We start from the raw sequence: 24,997 nt of genomic DNA on the forward strand, positions 1-24,997 counted from the left end.
GCACAGGGAAAGTGTATTGTCCCATGAAGTCCCCAAGGCACCCAGTGTCCCACCCTAGATACAGCCAGTGTTAACCTGTTTTCTGTACAACTTTCTGGACATTCTAAGCAAATACAACAGATAAATACAGTTGTATGTATTTTTCCTTTTTTTTTAACATAAATGATAGCTTATATTCTGTTCTATATCTTAAAAAATATTCTTAACAATATGTGTTATAGGTTGTTCATGTCATTCCGTGAAGAATTTCTGGCTCTTTCTTAAGACAGCATGGCTTTTCCTGTGTGGATGACCTGTCATCCGTTCATTAGGCCCTTGCTGATGACCCGTTGGACTCCCTCCAGGGGTTTGCTCTTACAGACATGGCTACAGTGCGTAACTTCATGGACATCGCTTAAAAAAAATGCACACATATGTCTGTGGAATGATTCCTACAAGTGGTTTCGTGATGTCGAGTCACACATTTAAAGTTTTCACTTAAAACCCAATTATAAGTTGTTTATAAAAAATCACACTGTAAACCTAAAGTGTGTGTCTTCAAACCATACGTATGAAAGGAAAAGGATGGAGAAAAGGCCGTGTAAACACTAAGCATAAGAGAGCCTTGTGGCTGTACTAATATCAGACAAAGTAGAGTTCAAGGCGGAGCATATCCTAGAGATAAAGGGACATTTCACAGCGATGATGTGAGTCAGGAAGACGTGACGGTCCTAAATGTGTGTGTGCACCTACGTCGGGAGCCCCCAGAGGCACCCCCCGGGCTCAGGAGGATTTGACATGACTCAGCACACAGTCATCCTCAGAGGACAGATTTATTTCAGTGAGAAATTACCGAGTAGGATGTGCCGAGCCAAAGGCGTGTGGGGGGAGACGGGCGTGAGCTTCCGGGGTCATCTGCCATGGGAGTCCCCCAGGACACACTTCATTCCCTCAGCAACAGGCTGCGACACCACCTGTGAAATGCTGTCAACCAAGGAAGCTCGTTAGAGACTCAGTGCCCACAGGCCCTAAAAACCTCAGGGCTTCTCGGGAGCTGGTCGTGTAGATACCCTCTGCCTAGCAGGTACCAAGATTCCAGAGTCCCAGAAGGAGAGCAGGTGTTCAGCGTAAATCACTCTGTCCAGGCAGTTTAGGTCCTGGGAGCCGTTCTCATTCGTTAGGGTGGTGGGACCCCCACGTTCCCAGAGGAGCTAAAGGCCTAGCAGAGCCTCACTGCGGTACGCGGTGCTGCTGTGGGGAAAGGGCTGGTCTTTACAGCGTCTGGTGCCTTGTCTGTATTTGTGGCCATGACTTCTCAGTTCTCAAAGATCTGCTTTTCTTTTGCTCACACCCCAGCGCCACCCCCAAATAATTCTGGCAAGTTGAGTTTTTAGTTTGTGGTTCTATCAGGATGTAAAGGGTAAAACAGAACACAGAAAACAATGCAAAATAGGCTAAGCTTGAGGTAATTTGTTAACTCACATAAAGACAAACCCATAGTTAGCATAAGCTTCAGGTGTGCCTTTATCCAGAATCTCACGTGGTGTCACCTGGACTTGTTCTTTCTTGGCTCCACATGGCATCATGTGTGTCTGTCTCTGCAGCTCTGGCCTCTTGTGTCTCGTTGCTCTGGGTGAGTCTCCAGCCTGTGTCTGGGCCCAGAGACTCCAGCCTCTGGTTGGCCAGGGGAGGGCTGTGTACTTGGACTCATAACCTCACCAGGACCACGGGCCGTGGGAGAGAGGTAGTTCCCCGAAAGGAACTGAGACCTAAACTGGGGGATGGACGCTGAGTGGCCCAGTTCTCCGTGGATGGTCCGTCAGCACTTGCTGGGAGACTCGTGACCTTGAGGACCCTTCAGGGCTGTCCCTCTGTCTCCTAGGCTGTGCTGGAGGTGCTGTCGGAGGTGGGCTGCCACCTGCGAGTGTCCCTCTTTGACGTGACCTACCGACACTTCTTCGGGAGGACGTGGAAGAGCCCGGCGAGGCCCCTGGAGCCGCTCTGCAGGCAGCCACCCAGGATCGACTTCAGTGAGGTGGGCGGGGCGGCAGGTGGGCGTGCGGGGTGGGCGTGCGGGGTACAGTGGACCTGGGGGCGCCGCCAGCGCGTCCTAGAGCCCAGGAACGCCCCTGAGCAGCGGGCCCGGCCCTCCAAAGCTCGTCCTGGCGCCGGCCCCTGTTTCCAGACGGAATCTTGGGTGGAAGCCGCACGCCCTGAGCGGTTCAGCTGGGAGTGGGGGGGACACACGAGGGGGTTTCGTCCCCTTCACGGAACTTGCAGCTTTTGGAACAAAGTTAGGAAATTATCGATCTCATCTGACTCCCCTACTTTTCCTCTCCCCTTCTTTTTCTTTCTTTTTCGTTTCTTCTTCTTCTTTTGTTTTTTTTAAAATGAGCAACTTGAGACCTAGCAGTAAAGTGACTTACCCAGGTAGAAGGTAGCAGAGCCCGGAGCCCCCGCCTCTGCCTGCAGACGGGGTGCTCGCGTTGGCATCAGTTGGTGACACGATTTTGCCCACGTAGCTGTGTCTGGCCGCCCCGCAGACAGGGTTTTCCATCTTCGTTCAGCTGCACCAAATTCGCAAACATCCCTCCATCGCCTGCTGTCTGCTCGGCATTGTGCCGGGCGCCGGGGCGATGATGCTGGGTGGACGGGCCTGGCGTGGTTCTCACCCTGGACAACTTGCAGTCTGCTGGGACGACACACCCAGGCAGGCAACAGAGCAGGTGCAGGTGTGATAGGTTCTCGGAGGAGACCGACAGCTGCTGCCCTGAAGAAGGAGGGAGGTGTGCTGCAGGCAGACCTCTGCGAGCTGGGCCCCAGGATGAGGAGGGACCCAGCCCCGGGACGAGCAGGGCGGCAGGTGCCGCAAGCAGGGCAGGCCCCGCATGTGCCCGGGGGTGGGGGAGGGAGGCGTGGGGAGGCAGCCGAGGGTGGGCTTGGTGGGCTGGCTGGGCAGGGCCTTCCTAGGGACACTGGGCTCTTCCTCAAGAGTGGGAGGTGTCCCAGAGGTCTTCTTCCCAGCTGCTGCTTGAAGCTGAACTGCAGGCAGCGGGGTCCTGCGGGGGACGGTCACGGGTATCGGGAGGGTCAGTGCTGTGTTGGCGTTGTCCTTCCCGTGCGTACAGAGTCAGGGAAGCCCAGTAAGTGACAGTACAGTGAATAATGGAGGTGGTGGCAGTGACCATGGCCATCCTGGGGGAGGTCGCCGTGCGTAACCAGACCAAGCGAGCCGCCCTTTTCTGCGGGGGACGGTCCTGGCCCAGTCGTGAGGCCGCCGGGTCGCGACTCTGCACTTGGCGGTCACCCAGAGTCAGGATGCCGTGTCTCCGCGTGGATTGATTCTGACTGGTCCTGTTACTGAACGTGCCGGAGAGGATGACGCTGCCCCCGGAGGTCAGGAAAATTAGATAAGGCCGTGGGTATGTGTGTCCTGCGGCCCAGGACCGCGGCTGGTGTCCAGGCTGCCAGACGGCCTGTGAGGTGCCCCTCAGAGTCTGGCTGGAGAGAAAGGCCGCGTGTTGTAAACCGGGGAGTGACGGTGGGCGGCTGCTTAGGGTGCCGTCCCAGCTCAGGCAGTGAGTCGCCTTCACGCCTCTGACTTGGGGCGGTCAAGGCCCGGGCAGGAGCGCGGTGGCCCCGATGTTGCTGGGAGCCTTCCAGGGCCGGGCTGTTTGGATTCGCTTTCTCGGTTGGACAGTCAGGCCCCGGGAAGCCCGGTGTGGTGACAGTTAGTACGGTGACACAGGGTCCTCTCCCTCCTGGGGAGTCTCCACGGGAGAGGCTGGCTCCCAGCACCTTGGTGTGGTTTCGTCCCCGCCATCCGCCTCTGGAGGTCGGTAGATCATCTCTCCGCCTTGAAGAGCAATCCGGCAGGTCAGAGGCTGTGAGTGCCACCTGCCTTGACCGCAGGGATTGTTCTTGGGCCTTGTTTTCACCCCAGGCATCGGAGGGGCCCTGCAGGCTCCGTTTGGAAGCACTGCCGTGTCGAGGGGATGGTTATGCTCTGAAGTCAGCACAGCAGCACTTTGCCGCCACTGGGGTCCCGAGATGAGCCCTCCCTCCGTGGCTTTCCCCTTGGCTTTCCCCGTGGCAGTGGCTGTCACAGCCTTGACAGGCCACGCCCGGAGGGCCTGCCCTGTCCCGCCACCAGCTGGGTGACTGTGAGCCCTGCAGAGTGGAGGTCGCGTTGCAAGGAAGCCTTCAGAGCTGCCGCTCCCCCTTCTGGACTCGTCCAGGGTTTAGCATCCGTGCCTGAGCGGGCTTCTCGTGTGTCCCCGTGTCCTGGGAGCTGTGGGTCTCGGGCCTTTCCAGCTCACAGTTCAGGTCTGACCTGAGCTGTGGGAGCCGAGTGCCGCTCCATCGTTCGTGTTCTGCCGAGTGGGGCATGGGGACGGGGCCGTGTGTTAGGGAGGACCACAGCCCTCAATGTTTCTGGAAGAATCTGCACCCTTCAGCCTTAGTTACTGAAGTGGAGATCGCAGCAAGGCTGGTGTGGGTGAACAGAGCATTTCTGGTTGGGAGCTGGTGTCAGAGCCACGGAATTGCTCAGGGAAGAGCTGTGCTCCAGCTGCTATGCCCAAGGCGAGCAGCAGAGGCCAGTGGTGCCCCAGGAACACCCATCCTGATGCGCCACTCGGCGGCATCCTCCTTGCCCAGCGCTTTCCTCCCATCCTTGACGTTCAGAGTTTAGTTAACTAAAGAGAATCCCCCTTCGCCGTGTGTGTGTGTGTGTGTGTGTGTGTGTGTGTGTGTGTGTACCTGTGTGCATACGTGTATGTACGTGTTTACATGAAGTGTGGAGCATTCCCAAGGTGGCCTAGATAGGCAGGAGGGACTGGTTCTGCGGTCTCATCATCTGAGCAAAACTCTGCGTCCGTACCTATGGGAATAGAGAGAAACACAATTTGCCCTTTTTTGAAGTGATTCTGAAATTTGGTGATGATCTTCTTCTGATTTTACTAATTGCCTGGGTTTTTCTGGTTCTGCCGATCAGCCGTGGCTTGGGGGTGATACGACGGGAGGTTGCCAGCTGCCAGTAGCAGGGGACCATCTTTGGAATCGACATGGCTGTCCCGCCTACACGTGGATTCCTGAATCAGCCGCGTGGGCTCTGGGTTTTGATTGAGTTGTCACTGTAATATGCAGCCCTGAAAGAAGATGTTGTTTTATTACTTTGCAAACAACGTCCTGAGGAAAGACTTGGGAAAAAAGAAGTCCTTCCTTGAGCCCGAGCTGGGTGTTTCTTTCTGTGAGTGATGAATTCCTCATGCTGCGCTCAGATCCCCTCTTGTCCCAGCCTCTCGGCTCTGCCTGGTGGAGCCCAGGGGACCAGCTCCGGGCCTCTCAGCTCTGACTCATAATTAGGTGCTCCCCTTCAAGACCGTCCTCGGTGGAGAGGAATTGCCCTTCACTTGCACTGAGACGGTTGATCATTCATTCAACCTCTCAAAAGATATCTTTAAAAAATAATCCGGGGGGCTTCCCTGGTGGCGCAGTGGTTGAGAGTCTGCCTGTCAATGCAGGGGACACGGGTTCGAGCCCTGGTCTGGGAGGATCCCACATGCCGCGGAGCAACTAAGCCCGTGAGCCGCAACTACTGAGCCTGCGCGTCTGGAGCCTGTGCTCTGCAACGAGAGGCCGTGATAGCGAGAGGCCCGCGCACCACGATGAAGAGTGGACCCCGCTCGCCACAACTAGAGAAAGCCCTCGCACAGAAACGAAGACCCAACACAGCCAAAAATAAATAGATAAGTTAAAAAAAAAAAAAAAATCCGGGAGGCCAAAGTACCGTGCAGTTCCTACACTTTCTTTCTGAGATGGACATAATTCTCCCTTAGATTCTTTCCTTAACTAACCATGCTCAGCCTTTCAGCGACAGGCTCATTTCTGCTCCTTTATTTATTGTATGCAAATGACTGGCAGGAATCCTAGTGGTTCTTCACAGGCAGCCGGAACCCGGACCAGGAGATGGTTCCTCCTGAGCCCATCTCAGCCCAAGGTGTTGCTGAAGTCACAGGCGGATCCCTGGCCTCCGGGAGACACAGGTAATTGGGCTGCTTCCTCGTGCCATCGCCAACCGAGAGCAACCAGCTGCTGAACGTGCTTGTTCGTCAGAGTAATGAGAGTGAGGTGACTCCCTTTAAAAGTGGAGGCTGTCCATAAAAAAGAATGAAATCATGCCATTTGCAGCAACATGGATGGGCCTGGAGATGATCGTACTGAGTGAAGTAAGTCAGACAGAGAAAGAAAGATATCATATGATGTCGCTTATATGTGGAATCTAAAATAGGACACAAGTGAACTTATCTACGAACCAGATACAGACTCACAGACACAGAGAACAGACCTGTGGTTGCCAAGGGGGAGATGTGGGGGAGGGAAGGATTGGGAGTTTGCGGTTGGTAGGTGCAAACTATTGTGTATAGAATGGATAAACAGCAAGGTCCTGATGTGTAGCGCAGGGAACTATATTCAACACCCTGTGATAAACCATAAGGGAAAAGAATATGAAAAGGAATGTGGATATATGTATAACTGAATCACTTTGCAGTACAGCAGAAATGAACACAACATTGTAAATCAACTATACTTCAATAAAATTAAAAAAAAAAAGTGGAGGCTGTCAGGGAATGTCAGCATGTCCAAACGAAACTCTGGGAGGCTCTGCCGTGCCTCGGTTAATCTCCGGGTTCTTGAACGTGCCTTACCCTCTCCTTACACCTCTCACATGTTCCAAGAGCTGCTCCTGATGCAAACAGTCTGCAAAGCAGGAATCCAGTGTCACTCCCGGGCACCGTCTCTACGGAGAGAGCCTGGCCTCAACCGCGTCACCCGAGGAGGGCTTCTCTCCTCTCCAGCTCAACAGAAACCAGTCCTTGGGGACACCAAGCCAGGAATGGACGGTGGTAGGAAGGGGATAGAAATGAGTGAGTGAATAGAAGGGCAAAGGATATCTCTCCGTGATGTTTCCAGCAGTGGGATTTAGTTGTACTGTGTGGTGATTTAACTGTCTACCACGTGGGGACAGTAGAAAGCTCTGAATTTGTCAGCTTATGCTGCTGTGTTCATCATCTCCTGGGGGCGTATTTTTGCTTCGGGCTGTAACTGGGTTTGCTGTTTCTGAATAAGCCAAGCCATCATTCTCCAGGCGGGAGCAGGACAGGCCTTGGCCTCGGGGGTGGGATCTGATGTAGGGGGACAAGGGCTGAGTCCTGCTCCATCACTTACTCCTGTGGGGTCTTAGGCCAGTTGTTTAAACTCCTGACTCTGAATTCATCGTCCGTGCGTGAGGGACAGCAGCGCCCATCTCCTAAGGGTCTGGAGTGTAAACAGTAGGTTCTTCCCAGACAGGCGCCCAGGGAGCAGTAGGTGTTCACTCAGCAAACACTGGCTGGGGGTCCGCTCTGTGCCAGGCTCTGTTACATTAGGAGCTGGACGTGCCCGGATGGGTGAGATGGTGTGTGGTCGTTTCAGCCGTGGTGGGGTTTGCGTTGTCACTGTAGATCGGGGCTTGTCAACCCTGGCTCCGCGGACGCTTTGAGCCAGATAGTTCTCTTGGCGGGGGGCTGTCTCCAGGGCTGTGTCCCTTCCTGTGGATAATGGTGGACCCCACCCCGGATGAGCGGAAGCTTCTGACTTTGGAATTAGAGATTTTGCATCTTCCCAGATGCTTGGCAACTTTGCTTGGCGAGCTCACCGTGCTTGGAGCGCTCAGTCTTGTGGTGGCTTGTGTGCAGGAAACTGCCCTGAGCCTCAAGGGGAAGGTTGAGCTGGCAGATGTTGGCTGCAGGAAGGATTTGTGGTATAGTTACCTTCCTGAAGACATCCTATTAAAGGTTTATTAAAAAAAAATGGTTTGGAAGGCACTAGTTCAATTTCTGATCCTCTCTCCTGTGGCCTTGTCCTCAGCCTGGGACCGAAGAGCACGTGTCACTTAGGGCAGGTCAGGCGGAGGTGCGGCCGGCGACGCAAGGCCGCAACCTCTCCAGGAAGGCACATCCTCTGAGGCCCGATCGTGTGGGTGAAAGTGGAATCTGGGCCCCGAGGCAAAGCGGTGTCCGTGTGTCTGAAGATGAAGGCATTAAGACAGGAGCATTTCTGTGATTTATTAATCTGTTTCTCTTGTCAGAGAGGCACCTTGTCAGGGGTGGCTGAGTGAGATGTGATGCGGGGGGAGCCAGAGCCCCGCTTTGCCATCTCCCGTGGCTTCTCTCGCAGGTAATTGGATGGGCTTGACTCTAGCTTTTAATCGTGCAGTGGCAGCCCATGCATCTGCGAGCATCCTGCACGGCCTCCTTGAGGCGTCCTGACGCTGGAGGGCTTGTCTGCAGTGCTGCTTGACCGCGGTTGAGATGTCTGGCCAAGCCCACGGGGCTGGGGGTGGGGGAGTGCCTGGGTTCCAGGTGACTTGGCCCTCCTGGGGACCCCCCCCAAACACACACACACACACACACACGCGCGCACACACACACACACACACACACACACACACACACACACACGGGTTGAAGCTGCAGAGTTGTGTGGTTCATCCCAGGAGGCTTTTGCTTCCACCGACCCTCCGAGTTGGTCGGCCCTGGGCAGGGTGTGCATTTTCTACCTGCCTAATCTAGCCTTTACCTTTGAACTTTGAACTTCTTGAGGGCTGGATCGGGTTTTCTAGGTTCCTTAGAAATTCTTTAGCATGCGCTGTGCCCACACTAGAGGGGCAATAAATGATGTTTGGAAAAGCATCCGTCCTTAACCAGCAGTAATGATGGGATGAGACCCTCAGACCTCGTGTCGCCTTGTGATTCACGGAGCTTCCACGGCCGACCCTCCTGGTGAAAGTGGGCTCTCTGGAGACAGACCAGGGGGCTCCGTGGTCGGTTTGGTCTCAGAATAATCGTTTTCAGTGGTAAAAGAAAGGGAGAGGCAACAGCCATGAGTCCACATGTGGGCCGTCCCCAAAGCAGCTGGTCCCCCGCCTCCAGGCAAAGGATTTCAAGGTGACCTCTAAGCTGGAGGCTTGTTGCTGCTTTGCATCAGAGCTGACAGTGTTTGTTTCACTGCCAAGAGAAAAGTGGGTAGTGTTCATAAAACTGATATGCACAGGTGTACATATAAGAGGTGAGATAATGACCAACTTGACTTTACAGCAGGCCTTTTTAAAACAGTTCTTGAGTCTTGGAAACGGAAACATAATTCTCTCTTGGTCCAACTGCCTGTCAGCTGTAAGTGGCCACTATTTCATCATTTTGCAATAAAAGATAATAGAATAACGATTTATATCTCGTGGCTGATGTTTTAATGTGTCTCTCTGTTATCCTGGGCTGACAGTCTGTGATTACAGTAAACGCTTTCTCGGTGACACCATGGTAATGACTCGTTAATGGGGGATTGTTCCAAGTTTAAGTCACGTTGCCACGGCCCGGCCAGGCCCGGCCCGGCCCTGCCCGGCCCTGCCTTGGGGGAAGGGTGGCCTTTGTGTTCTGCTGGTGACTCTACACCTGGGCTTCGCCCCAACAAGGACGCTGGGTTCCAGGGACCACTCGGGTCCAGAGCCTCAGGTCAGCGCTGACCTGGGCTCCTGGGACGCTTGTTGCCCATAGATTTGCAAACCCAGTTAGTGCCTCCATTTCTGTCTTCTGTGTCTACGACGTTTGTTAGCTGAGAGCAACTGCTTTGGATTTCAGGAGATCAGAAAACAGCAGCAGAGGGAAGGTGCTTCCATTCCCACTTGGGAGGGTGCATCTCAGCGATGGGAGCTGGATTTGACCCGCCCGTGTCCCCCCTCCCCGTGGTGAGAGTGAGGGCTGCCCTCTGTACCTTAGAGGATGGAGAGGCTGCAAGTGGGAAACCTTTTAGGAGCAATTTGAGTATCATCTACTTGGCTTGGGTCCACAACTCCTATAATAAAGAATCCCACCGTGGGACATCCCTGGTGGCCCAGTGGTTAAGAATCCGCCTGCCAATGCACGGGACACTGGTTCGACCCCTGGTCCGGGAAGATCCCACATGCCGCGGAGCAACTAAGCCCGTGCACCACAACTACTGAGCCTGCGCTCTAGAGCTTGCGAGCCACAACTACTGAGCCTGCATGCCACAACTACCGAAATCCTCGTGCCTAGAGCCTGTGCTCCGTGACAAGAGAAGCCACCGCAGTGAGAAGCCCGCACACCGCAACGAAGAGTAGCCCCCGCTCACCGCAACTAGAGGAAGCCCGCGTGCAACAACAAAGACCCAACGCAGCCAAAAAAAAAAAAAATCCCACAGCAATATTCATCATTAAAAGATGTTAGTTGGGCTCTGAACTGAGGATCCTGCTTAGTTTATTTTTATTTTTTTATTTTTGCGGTACGCGGGCCTCTCACTGCTGTGGCCTCTGCCTTTGCGGAGCACAGGCTCCGGACGTGCAGGCTCAGTGGCCATGGCTCACGGGCCCAGCCGCTCCGTGGCATGTGGGAACTTCCCGGACCGGGGCACGAACCCGTGTCCCCTGCATCGGCAGGCGGACTCTCAACCACTGCGCCACCAGGGAAGCCACCTGCTTAGTTTAAACAAAATTAATTCGGGTGCAGCCTCATGGTATTTCCACACGAAACAGGGATTAGAGTCAATACTGGCAAGTTGTGATTGCAGTTTGACGGCGGTGTTGGATGGAACGGCTCAGTGGGTGCGTGGGTGCGGTGGGCTACTTACGTCTTTGGGCTCGTGGTCCTTCCGGGTGATGGGCATGGGGCGCGAGGCTGCCCCAGCCCCTTTGTTCTCCAGAGGCTCTGGGTCTGTTGGCATTTTCTGTGGATGGGAATGTCCCAGAGGAGAAGCAAATCGTTTGATGTCCCAGATGCTGGGCACCCTGGAAGGAGGAGCTGTGAGGGGGTCGCTCACTGGGCCCCTTCTCTTCTCTGGCGCCTGGAAGGGATGCTCCTCCCCACGCGGCGTGTTTGTGGCGTTGACGTGACAATGAGGAGGGAGCGCACCTGTGTTCCTCCGTGTTCCTTCTCTGCAGCTCGAGAGCGTTCAGTCCGTCCCTGGCTTCTCTTTTGCAGCCCTTCTATTTTCACACGTCCTTGAACCACCCTAATATCGTGGCCGTGGTGGAAGTGGTCACTGAAGGCAGGAGACGGGACGGGACCCTTCAGGCTTTGTCCTGTGGGTTTGGAATCCTTCGGATCTTCAGCAACAACTCGGAATCTCCTGCGTCTGCCCCCCAGGACAAACGGTATCTGCCCCGTTTTCCCCATCGCTGGGGTTTCTGGCGTCTTCCTGTGGTGATTTAACGGCTCATTATTTGTCCAGACTAGAAAGCTCTGAATTTGTCAGCGTGTGTGTTCATCACAGTCTGCCGGTGGTATTTTTGCTTCGGGCTGTAACTGGGTTTGCTGTTTCTGAATAAGCCCAACCATCGTTCTCCAGGCGGGAGCGGGACAGGCCTTGGCCTCGGGGGTGGGATCTGATGTAAGGTGGTCAAGGCTGAGTCCTGCTCCATCACTTACTCCTGTGGGGTCTTAGGCCAGTTGTTTACTCTTTGAATTCATCTTCAGTGCAGCGCCCATCTCCTAAGGGTCCGGAGTGTAAACAGTAGGTTCTTCCCAGACAGGCGCCCAGGGAGCAGTAGGTGTTCACTCAGCAAACACTGGCTGGGGGTCCGCTCTGTGCCAGGCTCTGTTACATTAGGAGCTGGACGTGCCCGGATGGGTGAGATGGTGTGTGGTCGTTTCAGCCGTGGTGGGGTTTGCGTTGTCACTGTAGATCGGGGCTTGTCAGCCCTGGCTCCGCGGACACTTTGGGCTGTCCCGTGCAGTGTACGAGGTCTCGTAGCACCCCTGGCCTCTGCCCACTAGATGCCAGGCAGCCCCCTCCCCGCCCAGCTGTGACAGCCAAAAGTACCTCCAGACTTTACCCGACATCCCGACGGCGGCAAAGTCATCCCGGGTTGAGAACCACCACTCCAGACACACAATCGTGGAAACCCCTCAAACGTTGTTTTCTTGGGACATCTCCAAGCATGACCAACTCCCCAGGCATTGTTTTCTAGTGCTGAGGTTCTCAGGCTGCACTCGGGCCGTGCTGTGTGTGTGCTGGACATGCTTGGCCACGAGTGCTGAGGGCTCGCGGATCTGATGCTGGCCTCAGCCGTCTGTTTCCCACGGAGGGTCGAGAAAGCTCCTGGAGGTGTGGTGCTGGGGTCCCCAAGGCCTTCCTTTCGAGAAGCATAGCTGACATCCCACGAGTAAACGCAAGATGCTGACCTGCATCTCACGGGTCTTGTTTTGCAGGTTGAGACTGTATCATGGCAGCCCCCGAGCCCTCCTGCACCCGCTTCTCCAGGACCCCATAGAACGTAAGAGACGAGGCCTGGCCAGGCCTGCTCCTACTGTCCTCAGCAGCACCTGTTCGTCATATGACTTTCCTGAATGTTAGAACCTCATCAGCTTAGCTGAATTGTTACTAGATTTGGGGAACATGTAACATTGGGCTTGCAGTTCTGACATAATTTGAACATCAGAGACACACGAGCCTGTAAGGATTGTGTAGCCGTGTGAAGACGACCCCATGGGGGCCACCTGGTGGGAGGGCTGTTGGCCTCCTTGCCCCTGGGGTAGCAGCTTTGCCCCCACGTGAAGTAGTTGCTGTCCATCACTGCCCAGCGGCTGTCCCAGGAAGCCTTTGACCGTGAAGTCCGTGGGTCATCTCCACCACAGCAAGGTGTCCAGTGGTGCCAAACGAGAGTGGCATCTGCAGGAGCACCTGGCATGCATGGGCCCCGTGCGGAGCGGCCGGGCTTAGGGCAGAGTGGGCTTCCTGCCCTGCCTCTGTGGCTTCTCCTCCCGAGCCGTCAGGGTACCCATGGGAGGGACCTGCGGCCCCCTGGCTGCCGGCCGCGTGGAGGGTGGACGGAAGGGCGTGCGGTGAAGCGGGGGGGGTGGGCTAACAGGCTGTTTCAGGGGCCCGTGTGGGCTCTGCTGGCCCTCGGGAAGTGTGGACGGGGGCCAAGCGGTGAAGGTGGGTCTCTTTGGCGTGGTGGGGGGGGATGACTTTCTGTCTCTTTGCGATGTTGCCCAGTTTCCGACGGGCACCCAGCCGGTGTGAGAAACCCAAGCCTACCCCGACCCATCCACTCGCTCTGAATTTGGTGAAAATCTCACGATAGAGGAACAATCGGTCAGAAACTTGGTTTTGTTGATACAGACTGGCTTTTAGGTTATTTCGCAATTGAATTTAATCATTAACCTGCCAGCGTTTTCTCTCCTGAAGTATCCTTAGACTCAGCACCTTTCCAACAGCAGACACAGCCCCCAGGTTGGTTCCAGGCCCACGGATCTGGGCGCTGGTGGAGGGTGTGGGAGCCGCGGCCGTGTGAGGGGGGCCTGGGGAGGGACCGCCACAGGCTGTCAGCTCATCATCTCAGGGGCATTTCTAAAAGTGCAGGGCTGTTTTTCTTGGATGGATAATGCAGTCACATGACCCAGCATTCAAAGTACTGAACAGTATGAAAAGGTTCAGGTGAGGTCTCCTTCCTCCTCTGCTCGGCCCTTCACCTGCACCACAGGTGACCTTCCTCTCTGGGATCTTGTGGGTCCTTCTAGGTCCTCTGATGACACACAAGCACACGTGCACTTCCCTGTTCTGTTTTTGCCCCCGTTTACTTGTCCCAGACGTTTCTTTTTTCCCTTAATGATTTATCTTGGAGGTTGTTTCATATCAGTACCTAGAAAGCGTGCTCATTCTTTTTTTTTTTTTTTTTGCGGTACACGGGCCTCTCACTGTTGTGGCCTCTCCCGTTGCGGAGCACGGGCTGCAGACGCGCAGGCTCAGTGGCCATGGCTCATGGGCCCAGCTGCTCCGCGGCATGTGGGATCCTCCCGGACCAGGGCACGAACCTGCGTCCCCTGCATCAGCAGGTGGACTCTCAACCACTGCGCCACCAGGGAAGCCCCGTGCTCATTCTTTTTACAGCTGTGTGGTATTTCATTGAATTGCTGTTTGTGATTGAACCAACCCACCGCAAATGGACCCTTGGGGCAGTTCTGTAAGAACAGAGGGTTGAAGGCTTTGCTGCAGTGGACATCTGCCATTTTGCAAGTGTGCACGTGAATCTGTAGGGTAAACTCCCAGAAGTGGGATTGCTGGTCTGAGGGCCTGTGCATTCACAGTTTTGTGTTATTTCCCCTGTTTGCCCTCCATAGAGGTTGTACCAGCGTGCTCACCAGCCAGCCATGTAACAGAGTGTCTTTCAGGGTACTTAACATTTTAAAGTAAGCACATCCCATGTTTGGAGTGGTTAGATATTAAATATCTGGTTTTCGATAATATAGTTTTGTTTTTCTAACGAATATTTAGTTCTTTTCTTATGAAATCACAAAGCACGCCTCAGGAGGTGGTGAGTCCCCTATCAGTGGAGGAAATCAAGCCCAGGCAAGACGGACCATTTGATGGGAATGTGTTGAGGGCATGTCTGTGGTCCCTCCCAGCCCAGTTTCTATTGACGCCCTTCCGTCCACTTTCCCGAGTGCTCTGTATCTGAGCTCTTCCCAGTGGTTCCTTTCTCTAGGACGCTTTCCCTCTTCCCACTTCCCCTAGCACGTTATCCGAACCTTCCTTGGGGTTCGGATCCCGTTCTCCTGTGTGTTATGGATGTCGGCATGCTTGTGTCTTAGTCATCCCAGAGGAATGGTCCTTCCTTGAGGACAGGACTCTGTCTTGGAGGCCACTGGCCACCCAGGGCCTAGTCCTGCTGCTTTGTGGGTCTTGACGGATGCAAGGCTGAGACTGAAAGGGATGCAGGCCTCTGGTCAGAGGACCTTCTAGGTTCCCTCTGATTATGGGAGCAAAAGCGATGCCTGACTTCACTGCTCTTGGGGAAGAGGTGAGCGGAGAGATTTTGTTATGTCGGATCAAAAACAAGTATCTCTTTAGTTGCAGTTTTACCAGTGAGAGTTATTTAAGGATTGATTCTTTTTTGCTCTTCGGCTGAGCAAACAGAGCAATTCCCTTGTCTCCCTAGAAAAATACTTTTCCTGTTTGTTGAGTTCTTTTCCAAGATGCTCAATTTATTGGTCGGTTTGACCGAAGGTGCCTTGGTTCGGGCTGTCACAGGAGGTGTTTTCTCCCTCAGAAAACAAGCACATGACCCTCATTGAGAACTGCAGCCTGCAGTACACGCTGAAGCCACACCCGCTCCTGGAGCCCGTGTTCCACCTTCTTCCCGAGAACCTTCTGGTGTCTGGTCTGCAGCAGATACCTGGTCTCCTTCCAGCTCATGGAGAATCGGGTAAGGGCTCCTCTGTTTCTGTCCACTTGGTGAGTCTCTGTTAGTTCATGGTCAGACCTTGCAGGAACTGGGGCGAGGGCTGGCTGGGCCCCCCAGCAAACAGCCTGGTGGTGGGGGGAGGGGGAGGAGGGGGAGGGCAGCAGTGTCGTCTCATTCGCAGCCCCTTCCTGAACACACCTCACATCCCTCAGGTCATCTCTGCCTTCTCTCCTTGAGAAATGCTTTCATAAGACAAATAGCCCATGTCTGTATGACTGTGGCCAGAAAAACCACTGTTGCTAGATCCCACCCTTACAGGACCACCATGTCAGTGGCTTAATTATTATCAGTTTTTAATTGTGGTAAAATAGACGTAACATAAAATTTACTGTTTTAACCATTGTCAAGTGTGCAGTTCAGGGGCATCCGGTACATTCACACTGTTGTGTAACCATCCTCCCCGTCCACTTGCAGAGCCTTTTCATCGTCCCAGACGGAAACTCTGTCCCACTAGATGCTGACTGCCCTTCCCCTCCCCAGCCCTGCCCCCGCCTTCTGCTCTCTGTCTCTATGAGTTGACTCCTCTAGGGACCTCCTAGGCATGGAATCCTCCTACAGCATTGGTCCTTTTGTGACTGGCTTATTTTGCTGGCCATAATGTCCTCAAGGTTCATCCCTGTTGTTCTGTGTGTCGGAATTTCCTTGCTTTTTAAGGCTGAATGGATGGACCACGTTTTGTTTATCCATTTACCTGTGCATGGACACTTGGGCTGTTCTGCCTTTCAACTTGTGAGTGAAACTGCTCGGTTACTTTGGAACTGAAATTCATGGGACAGGCTCAGGGCTGTGTCTGGGTGTGTTTTAGAAGTTGATTCTCCTGGTGGGTGTGGGTCAGCCCTTCACAGCCACGAGTCACTGTGAGGGCTGCTCTCCTCTCAGGTCCTGCCGACGGGCCTCCCTCCTCGGTCTCATGCTCCCCCTGAGTACTCTTGGGGGCTTTTTCCCTGGCCGTCTGGGAGAATCCAGGAGGAGGGACCGCACCAGCCTCCCCACCTGGGGCTGCTGGAACCTCTGGTCTCGGTGGGCCGGCTGCAGCTCCCATCCAGGAGGGGCAGGATGTGGCTTTGGGTGTGAGTGGCTGGGGAGGAGATCTGGGAGGTGCAGAGCGTTTGGCTCAGAACAGAGACACTCAGGACCCGAAGAGACGGCTCAGCTCCAGGAGGGAGAGTGTTTGTCTCGGTGACGATGTCCCTGCGTGTGGCCTGGGCGCTGTGGTCTTGTTATCTGAGTTCATGAACTCCTGGGACGGGTGCACGGTGGTCATCACCATCACGAGGTCACTGTTTCTCCAGCATCTCGGAGAAGAGACGATGATACATGAGAAATGACCAGTTAACCGTGAACAGGAGCACGTCCTGGGCGGGGCATGGAGGGGGTCCCAGGTTTGGATCTGCCGTGGGTCACCAAGCTCTAACCCTCCTGAAGCCCCCCATAGGCAGCGGTGTTGCCCTCTGCGATGCGCCTGTGTTCACCCAAGAGGGAGGGAGGAGAAGTTAAAAGTTACAGGCAGGCAGAGGGAGAACCTCCTTCCTGGTCGTGCTGTCGGGATTGAGAGGGCGGAACCTGCATCCGGCTCTGAGCCCCCCTCCCACTGGTCATGGGGGCGCTGTCAGCACCGCTGTGACTACGCGGGTATGTGCGCACCTGCGGGGAGCTCAGCTTCTGTGAGTCTTTCTGACCTGGGATTCTGGGAATTTAAACAGAATGTTCTCGAGGCCTGAGGTGTATCCATCACCAGTGGGTGTCAGTAGAACTGCAGATAAAACCTGAAAGTACGGAAGCGGAGCTCGGGCCTGCTTCTGGGTCCCTCCTGGAAAGCGAAGGAGAAGCTCAGATGCCCAGACAGGCCCCGCGTTTGTTCTCAGCACCTCAGGTCGGACCGTGGGAGTCAAGGGCCGTGTTATAGAGAGGAGTTCTGGATCCAAGGAGCGTGAGTTCGGCTCCGATTCCTGAAGTTCGTGTTTTCGGAAGAGCTGAGCCCCTCTGGCCTCCGGTTTGCCTCCCTGGAACGGAGCGGCTGGCACTGGGCACTTTTAATAGATGCAGGTGGTGCCTGTAAATGGCAAAGATGGAGGACAGTTTACGTTGTTGTTGTTTAAAAACAAATGGCCGGAATTGGTCTGGTGGGCCGGCAGGAGCTGCCGTCACCCGTGCAGGAGCCCCGCTTGCTCCTCGGGGGAGGGGCCGAGGGCAGCCTCCCCTCCGTCCCCGAGACCGTCTGGGAGCAGAGACCCTGTTGCTCAGCCCTTTCTGACAGCGGTTATTGTCTCCGTTATCATTTCTGCCCAGGATCTTACGGACTTTTGTGATTCATCTTTGAAAAAGGGTTTCTTGGCTGGATACTGTTTTATGGCCCTGAAAGGGCCCAGGCAGGGACTGGTGCTGGCGTCCGTGGTGCTGGGAACCGGGGATCGCTTGTCTAATTTGCAGAGGGTTTGGTTATATTTGGGTGCCGCGTTGGGACTCGGATATTTGTTCCTTTGTAAAATGCTACAATACAGGAGGAGTGAGTTGTTTTCCACTGAAATGTGGACTGAGGTCACTGCAGGTTCACACGCGGTTTTAGTTAAGTGGGGCAGCCTCGCAGCAGCTGCAGGAGGTCTGGCTGGCAGGGGTGGTGAAGGGCGCCCCGGGCACCTTGCTGGGCAGTCAGTGCAGGGGGCTCACTGCTGTCAATCACCCCTTGTCCCCTGCTTGGCCTGGCTCACTGCCGCTGCTCCCCGGGATCCCATCCTCCCTCCCTCCTGTATGTCGAGCATCGCCGTGCCAACTCTGTGCCGTGCGGGGCAGTCCCGGGGCCAGCCCGCCCTGCCTGACCCACCAGCCCGCTGACTCCAGCCCGCTGACTCCAGCCCGCTGACTCCAACCCGAGCTCGGCAGCGCTGTCCGCGGAACTGACTTGCCCGTCTGCCCCGTGGCGGCCTCCCCTATTGGTGTGTCCCCGGGCCCGCCCTCTACTTACCTACCTGAGGTGGTTCCCCAGCCCCGACCTGCCGGCGCTGCATCTCAACAAACAACATCAAGGTCCCGGGTGGGGCCCCGCACCCCAAGCCTGAGCACCTTGTGTAGCGGTGGGGTTCTCCCCCTGGGCTTCCCACGCTGTGCTGACGGCCTGCCCTCCCCAAGTCTGGGAGCGTGGCTTCTAGATTCCCGGAGTGACCACGGTCCCCTGCAGAGAGGGAGCGAGGGGGACAGGGCTTCCCGCTGCCGCTGAGAGCCGGGGGCTGGTGATCCTGCAGCCTAGACCCCAGTCCTTTGCGCCCTCTTAGGCCAAGGACAGGTTCAAGTGACAGAATTAATCTTTACTCAATGAATTCGGTAAGACTAAAAGTTTTCCCTTCCAATCTCACTCCTAGAGAAAACCACTGCTAACAGCTCGGTGTGTGCCTTTTATACACTAATTGAGTCATTGACTCATTCACTTATTTGTGGATGGCTCAACACGTATTTGTAGAGTAGATCCTGTGCGTGGCAGGCCCGTGCTGGGGCTGGGGGTGCAGCCCTGTATTCCCAGTGGAGCATCAGGGCATCTTTCCCAGATGAAGGTAAGTGAGGGCCAACCTCACAGTCTAACCACGGTCCTCACGGGCAGTGGGAGGTGTTTCAGAGCCGGTGTGGACCGGCTCAAGCTCATTTCCACTCCTGCCTAAATCGTTCCTAAATTTCGCTTGCATTCTGCTGCCTCTGTTGCATTCTGTTGCAGTGTTCTCTCTATCTTGTGAGGTGCATTCTGGCGAACGAAATACCCTCGGCAGGAGAGCCATGTCCCCGGGAGGCTGGGGTCTGCGGGTGGGGGGACGTGGTTAGGGCCTAGCAGGGAGCTCCTTGGGCATCTCGGGTGTTTCCAAGCGCTTCCCTGAAGGGTGTCGCTAGGGAGGGGTTCTAGCGGTCCCCATTTTCTCTGCAGTGCATTCAGGGGAGTCTCAGAAGAAGATGGATCGTTGTGCAGTAGGGTTTGTCTTCCCACGGGAGCACTGCTGTTGCTGGGAGTTGCAGCCTTGTCCAGAGACTTGGCAACAGATCGGTGAAAGCTTGACCCAGTTACAGAGCACGAGGGTCAGCAGTCCCCACCACCGGGAGGTCAGCTCTGCTGAGGCCCCTTGTGTCTGTCCTGGCTGCTGACGCTGGTCGGTTGAATGACTGAATGACAATGTCAGACGGCAAAGCTGTGCTTTGTGGGCGCTGCTGGAATGTTGGGGAAGAGCCCTGAGGCCGGCGGTGGTGCGCCCGCTCTGCTCCTGGCCCCGTGTGATGGCTCCAAGCCTCTGCTGTGGCCGGTCTCCTCTGTAACATGGGGACATTATGAGGACCTGCCCAGAGAGGGACACAGGGAGGGTCCAGCGAGCGTGAGCTGCTGTTCTTCGGTCAGGCAAGTTCTGCCTTGAGTTGAGCCAGAAGGCTCCTCCGACGTGGCCACCCTGTGGCTGCCGCAGGACATCTGGGAGGTCGGATCTGTCTCCTGTGGGAGGGCCCTTCAGGGCTCTTCTTTCTTCACTCGCGGCTTCTGGAAGCTTCTGGAAGCTTCCAAGCCAGGCTTGGAACTGGGCACCTTGCGTTGGGAAAGGCGTTGGTTCTGGGTTTTCCTTCTGTTCCTGTGGCAGCCTGCAGACGGGGGTCTGGCTGGTGGCTGTTCTCTCTGTTCCAGTGCTTGTTGACCGTGGAGTGACCTCTGGCTTGGGGGCCAGGCAGACCCTCTGCGGGAGCAGCCCCGGGGGGAGGGCACTCATTTCCCACTTACGCTTCTCTGGAAGCAGGACTTGACGTGGGGGGAAGGTTAGCAGGTAACATGTCGGGGTGTCCCTTTGGGGTTGGGTGATTTTGCTGCTCAGCACGGGACTGCTGGGGAGAGCGTGTTGGGTGCAGCCCGTGTGTCCTTCCCTGTGTGTTCAGTGGGCGCCCCCAGGCTGCTCTCTGCCCCAGAGATGAGAGAATGGGGTGTCTGGGGGGTCCCGGCTCCCTGGGCTGAGTGATGGAAGCCCAGGTGGGGGGCAGGGTGAGAGGGTCCCGACAGCGTCAAGGCTGAGAGTGTGTGTGTGGGTCCTGAGTGTGGGGTGGGGGGAGGTAAGGGGGTCTCACCAGGAGTACAGGGATCTCAGGGGCCGCGGCTACCTCCCTCTGGTGGAGGGGCGTGGCCGCCTTACCTGGACCCCCACCCCCGTGACTGCCCACAGAGCCCTGGGCCACTTGAGTCTGAACACATGTTTTGGCCAAGAGTTTAACTGCGATCAGGAGGAGGGGGATTGTTTGGTAACCAACAAACGAGCCTGTCCGTGCTTTAAAGCAGCGAGCAGGGTCATGCAGCTCAGGGTCACGGAAAAAGGCAGCGGTCCCGTGTTAAAAATGCTGAAGTCACTGGAGGAGGATTGCAGACACATGAATTAACTTGCAGAATGCAAATAATATGGAGTCTGCAAAATAAGGGAGTGGCAAGCATTGTTCACGCGTCCCTCCCACTTCCCTCTGCTCCGTCTCTGCACACTCACCTCCTGCTCTGAGTCCCACCAGCATCGCTCCCTGAAATCCTGCAGGGACAATCTGTACCTCCTCCTGTCAGCGGAGGCCCCGGGTTCCTGCGCCTTGCTGCAGGAGGTGGACCGTTCGCCCTGCCCTCCAACCCCCCCCCACCCCCCGCCCCCCGCCGGCCCCGACGGAGGCTCCCAGTTCAGGATGTGCTTTGGACACTCGCTTGACCATTTCATGAAAGGTTGCAGTTTATATATTTCTGCACTTAAAAAAAATCGTGGTAAATAAAATAGACGTGTCATAAAATGTACTCTTCTAACTGTTTTTCAACATGCAGTTTCGTAGCGTTAAGAACGTTCACATCCTTGAGCAACCCTCCCTCTCTAGAACGTTTTCCTCCTGCAGAACAAGACTCCGCACCCATGAAGCGCTAACTCCCCACCCGCCGCCCCCCAGCCCCTGGCAGCCTCCATTCTCCTTTCCATCTCGGAATTTGACTAATTTAAGTACCTCATATAAATGGAATTATCCAGAACTTGTCTTTTTGTGACTGGCTTATCTCACGCAGCATAATGTCTACAGCGTTCATCCACATTGTAACATATGGTAGAATTTCCTTCCTATTTTAAGGTTGAATGATATTCTGTTGTGTGGATGGACCCCATTTTGTATGTCGGTCCATCTGTGGATGGATACTGGGTTGTTTCCACTTTTTGGCTACTGTGAATAATGATACCTGCGCTTTTAATTGGGTCTGATTCATCAACTGACCTGCTTTAAACGATTAAAAAATGATGAAAGGAATACATAAACTTTCTCAGAAGTATCAGTCAAACCTAGCGCAGATTTGTGATAGGGAAGGTACAGAAAGCCACAAAGAGGGAAATAAAATAATCTGTGATTACTGCCTACAGATATACATGCATAGGCCACCATCAAAATGTCTATAAATAACAAATGCTGGAGAAGGTGTGCAGAAAAGGGAATCCTCCTACACTGTTGGTGGGAATGTAAATTGATACAGCCACTGTGGAGGACAGTATGGAGGTTCCTTAAAAAACTAAAAATAGAGTTACTGTATGATCCAGCAATCCTACTACTGGGCATATATCCAGAAAAGATGGAAACTCTATTTCGAAAAGATACATGCACCCCAGTGTTCATAGCAGCACTATTTACAATAGCCAAGACATGGAAGCAACCTAAATGTTCATTGACAGGGGAGTGGATAAAGCAGATGTGGCACATATATACAATGGAATATTACTCAGCCATAGAAAAGAATGAAATAATGTCATGTGCAGCAACACGGATGGACCTAGACATTATTATACTAAGTGAAGTCAGAGAAAGACAAATATCATATGATATCACTTATCTGTGGAATCTGAAAAAATATACAAAGGAACTTATTTGCAAAACAGAAATAGACTCACAGACTTTGAATACAAACTTATGGTTATGAAAGGGCAAAGCGGGGGAGGGATACATTGGGAATTTGGGATTGACATATACACACTACTATATATAAAATAAACAACAAGGACCTACTGTATAGCACAGGGAACTATATTCATTATCTTGTAATTATCTATAATGGAAAAGAATCTGAAAAAGAAATATATATATATATCTGAGTCACTTTGCTGTACACTTGAAACATTATATATCAGTCATACTAAAATAAAAAAAAGAAAAACAAGAACAGAGCAACTTCTCCAAAAAATGATATACATGTATACATGTAAATGCGTATATTTTAAATAAAATTGTCATCAAATGGACTAATAACACACAGGTGTTTTTGTGTGTGTGTGTGGTACGCGGGCCTCTCACCGCTGTGGCCTCTCCTGTTGCGGAGCACAGGCTCTGGATGCGCAGGCTCAGTGGCCATGGCTCACGGGCCCAGCCGCTCCGCGGCATGTGGGATCCTCCCAGACCGGGGCATGAACCCGCGTCCCCTGCATCGGCAGGCGGACTCTCAAACACTGCGCCACCAGGGAAGCCCATAATACACAGTTTTATATGTTGTTTTTTTCACCTACAATATCATGATTACTTTCTGATTATTAAATAATCTTAGAGAATATGATTTGTTTCTCATTTTATCTGAATGAGCCACAGATTATTTAAATTCTCCTATTATTGAGCATCTGGTGGTTTCTTATTTTTGACTCTGTTATAAATAATGTTCTAATGAGCATGCCTGCAAGTAAAGTTTGCTTCCACTTTGATATATTGCTAACTAGACTCAGAAGTCGCATTACTGGGGCAGACGGTGGATATGGACATTTTTAAGGCTCTTGACACACAAAGTTAGAGAAAATTGCCTCTTAGCTGTACTGATTTATAACCTTTCAGCAAGGTAGAGTGTTCCTTTCACCACAGTTTCATCAGCATTGAGTCTTTTTTTTTAAACATCTTTATTGGAGTATAATTGCTTTACAATGTTGTGTTAGTTTCTGCTGTATAGCAAAGTGAATCAGCTATATGCATACGTATATCCCCATATCCCCTCCCGCTTGCGTCTCCCTTCCACCTTCTCTAACCCACCCCTCTAGGTAGTTGCAAAGCACCGAGCTGATCTCCCTGTGCTATACGGCTGCTTCCCACTAGCTATCTGTTTTACATTTGGTAGTGTATGTATGTCAGTGTTACTCTCTTACTTCGTCCCAACTTACCCTTCCCCCTCCCCACGTCCTCAAGTCCATTCTCTACCTCTGTGTCTTTTTTCCTGTCCTGCCCCTATGTTCATCAGAACCATTTTTTTTTTTAGATTCCATATATATATATGTTAGCATATGGTATTTGTTTTTCTCTTTCTGACTTACTTCACTCTGTATGACAGTCTCTAGGTCCATCCACCTCACTATAAATAACTCAGTTTCGTTTCTTTTTATGGCTGAAGAATGTTCCATTGTATATATGTGCCACATCTTCTTTATCCATTCATCTGTCGATGGACACTTACGTTGCTTCCACGCTCTGGCTATTGTAAATAGAGCTGCAGTGAACATTGTGGTACATGACTCTTTTTGAATTATGGTTTTCTCAGGGTATATGCCCAGGAGTGGGATTGCTGGGTCGTATGGTAGTTCTATTTTTAGTTTTTTAAGGAACCTCCGTAGCGTTCTCCATAGTGGCTGTATCAATTTACATTCCCACCATCAGTGCAAGAGGGTTCCCTTTTCTCCACACCCTCTCTAGCATTTACTGTTTGTAGATTTTTTGATGATGGCCATTCTGATGGGTGTGAGGTGATACCTCGTTGTAGTTTTGATTTGCATTTCTCTAATGATTAGTGATGTTGAGCATTCTTTCATGTGTTTGTTGGCAATCTATATATCTTCTTTGGAGAAATGTCTCTTTGGGTGTTCTGCCCATTTTTGGATTGGGTTGTTTGTTTTTTTGATAATGAGCTGCTTGTATATTTTGGAGATTAATCCTTTGTCAGTTTCTTCGTTTGCAAATATTTTCTCCAGTTCTGAGGGTTCTCTTTTCGTCTTTTTTATGGTTTTCTTTGCTGTGCAAAAGCTTTGAAGTTTCATTAGGTCCCATTTGTTTATTTTTGTTTTTATTTCCATTTCTCTAGGAGGTGGGTCAAAAAGGATCTTGCTGTGATTTATGTCATAGAGTGTTCTGCCTATGTTTTCCTCTGAGAGTTTTATAGTGTCTGGCCTTACATTTAGGTCTTTAATCCATTTTGAGTTTATTTTTGTGTATGGTGTTAGGGAGTGTTCTAATTTCATTCTTTTACATGTAGCTGTCCAGTTTTCCCAGCACCACTTATTGACGAGGCTGTCTTTTCTCCATTGTATACTCTTGCCTCCTTTATCAAAGATAAGGTGACCATATGTGCGTGGGTTTATCTCTAAGCTTTCTGTCCTGTTCCATTGATCTATATTTCTGTTTCTGTTGCCAGTACTGTCTTGACCACTGTAGCTTTGTAATATAGTATGAAGTGCAGGAGCCTTATTACTCCAGCTCCATTTTTCTTTCTCAAGATTGCTTTGGCTATTTGGGGTCTTTTGTGTTTCTATACAAATTGTGAAATTTTTTGTTCTAGTTCTGTGAAAAATGCCATTGGTAGTTTGATAGGGATTGCATTGCATCTCTAGATTGCTTTGGGTAGTATAGTCATTTTCACGATGTTGATTCTTCTAATCTAAGAACATGGTATATCTCTCCATCTGTTTGTATCATCTTTAATTTCTTTCAACAGTGTCTTATAGTTTTTTGCATACAGGTCTTTTGTCT

General features: G+C 52.9%; 1 protein-coding gene across 28 annotated transcripts in view; it reads left to right on the forward strand.

The window, feature by feature from the left end:
- Positions 1 to 24,997, forward strand: part of NPHP4 (nephrocystin 4) — a 148,661-nt gene that overhangs the window by 13,956 nt on the left and 109,708 nt on the right. For 20 of the 28 annotated variants that reach the window (XR_004523247.2, XR_004523242.2, XR_004523243.2 and 17 more), the window contains 4 exons: positions 1,862 to 2,014; positions 11,013 to 11,185; positions 12,243 to 12,307; positions 15,083 to 15,238. The exons of 1 other annotated variant lie outside the window; for it this stretch is intronic. Coding sequence is in view for 23 of the 27 variants with exons in the window: in XM_073796961.1 (XP_073653062.1) it covers positions 1,862 to 2,014; positions 11,013 to 11,185; positions 12,243 to 12,307; positions 15,083 to 15,238 (547 nt within the window). In the remaining 4 variants the exon portion in view is untranslated. Of the gene's footprint in view, positions 1 to 1,861; positions 2,015 to 11,012; positions 11,186 to 12,242; positions 12,308 to 15,082; positions 15,239 to 24,997 lie in introns of those variants that run through there. 7 more of the 28 variants (XM_073796981.1, XM_073796987.1, XM_073796983.1 and 4 more) reach the window with 5 other exon arrangements.

Source organism: Tursiops truncatus, chromosome 1 (genome assembly GCF_011762595.2).
Source record: "Tursiops truncatus isolate mTurTru1 chromosome 1, mTurTru1.mat.Y, whole genome shotgun sequence".
NCBI lineage: Eukaryota > Metazoa > Chordata > Mammalia > Artiodactyla > Delphinidae > Tursiops > Tursiops truncatus.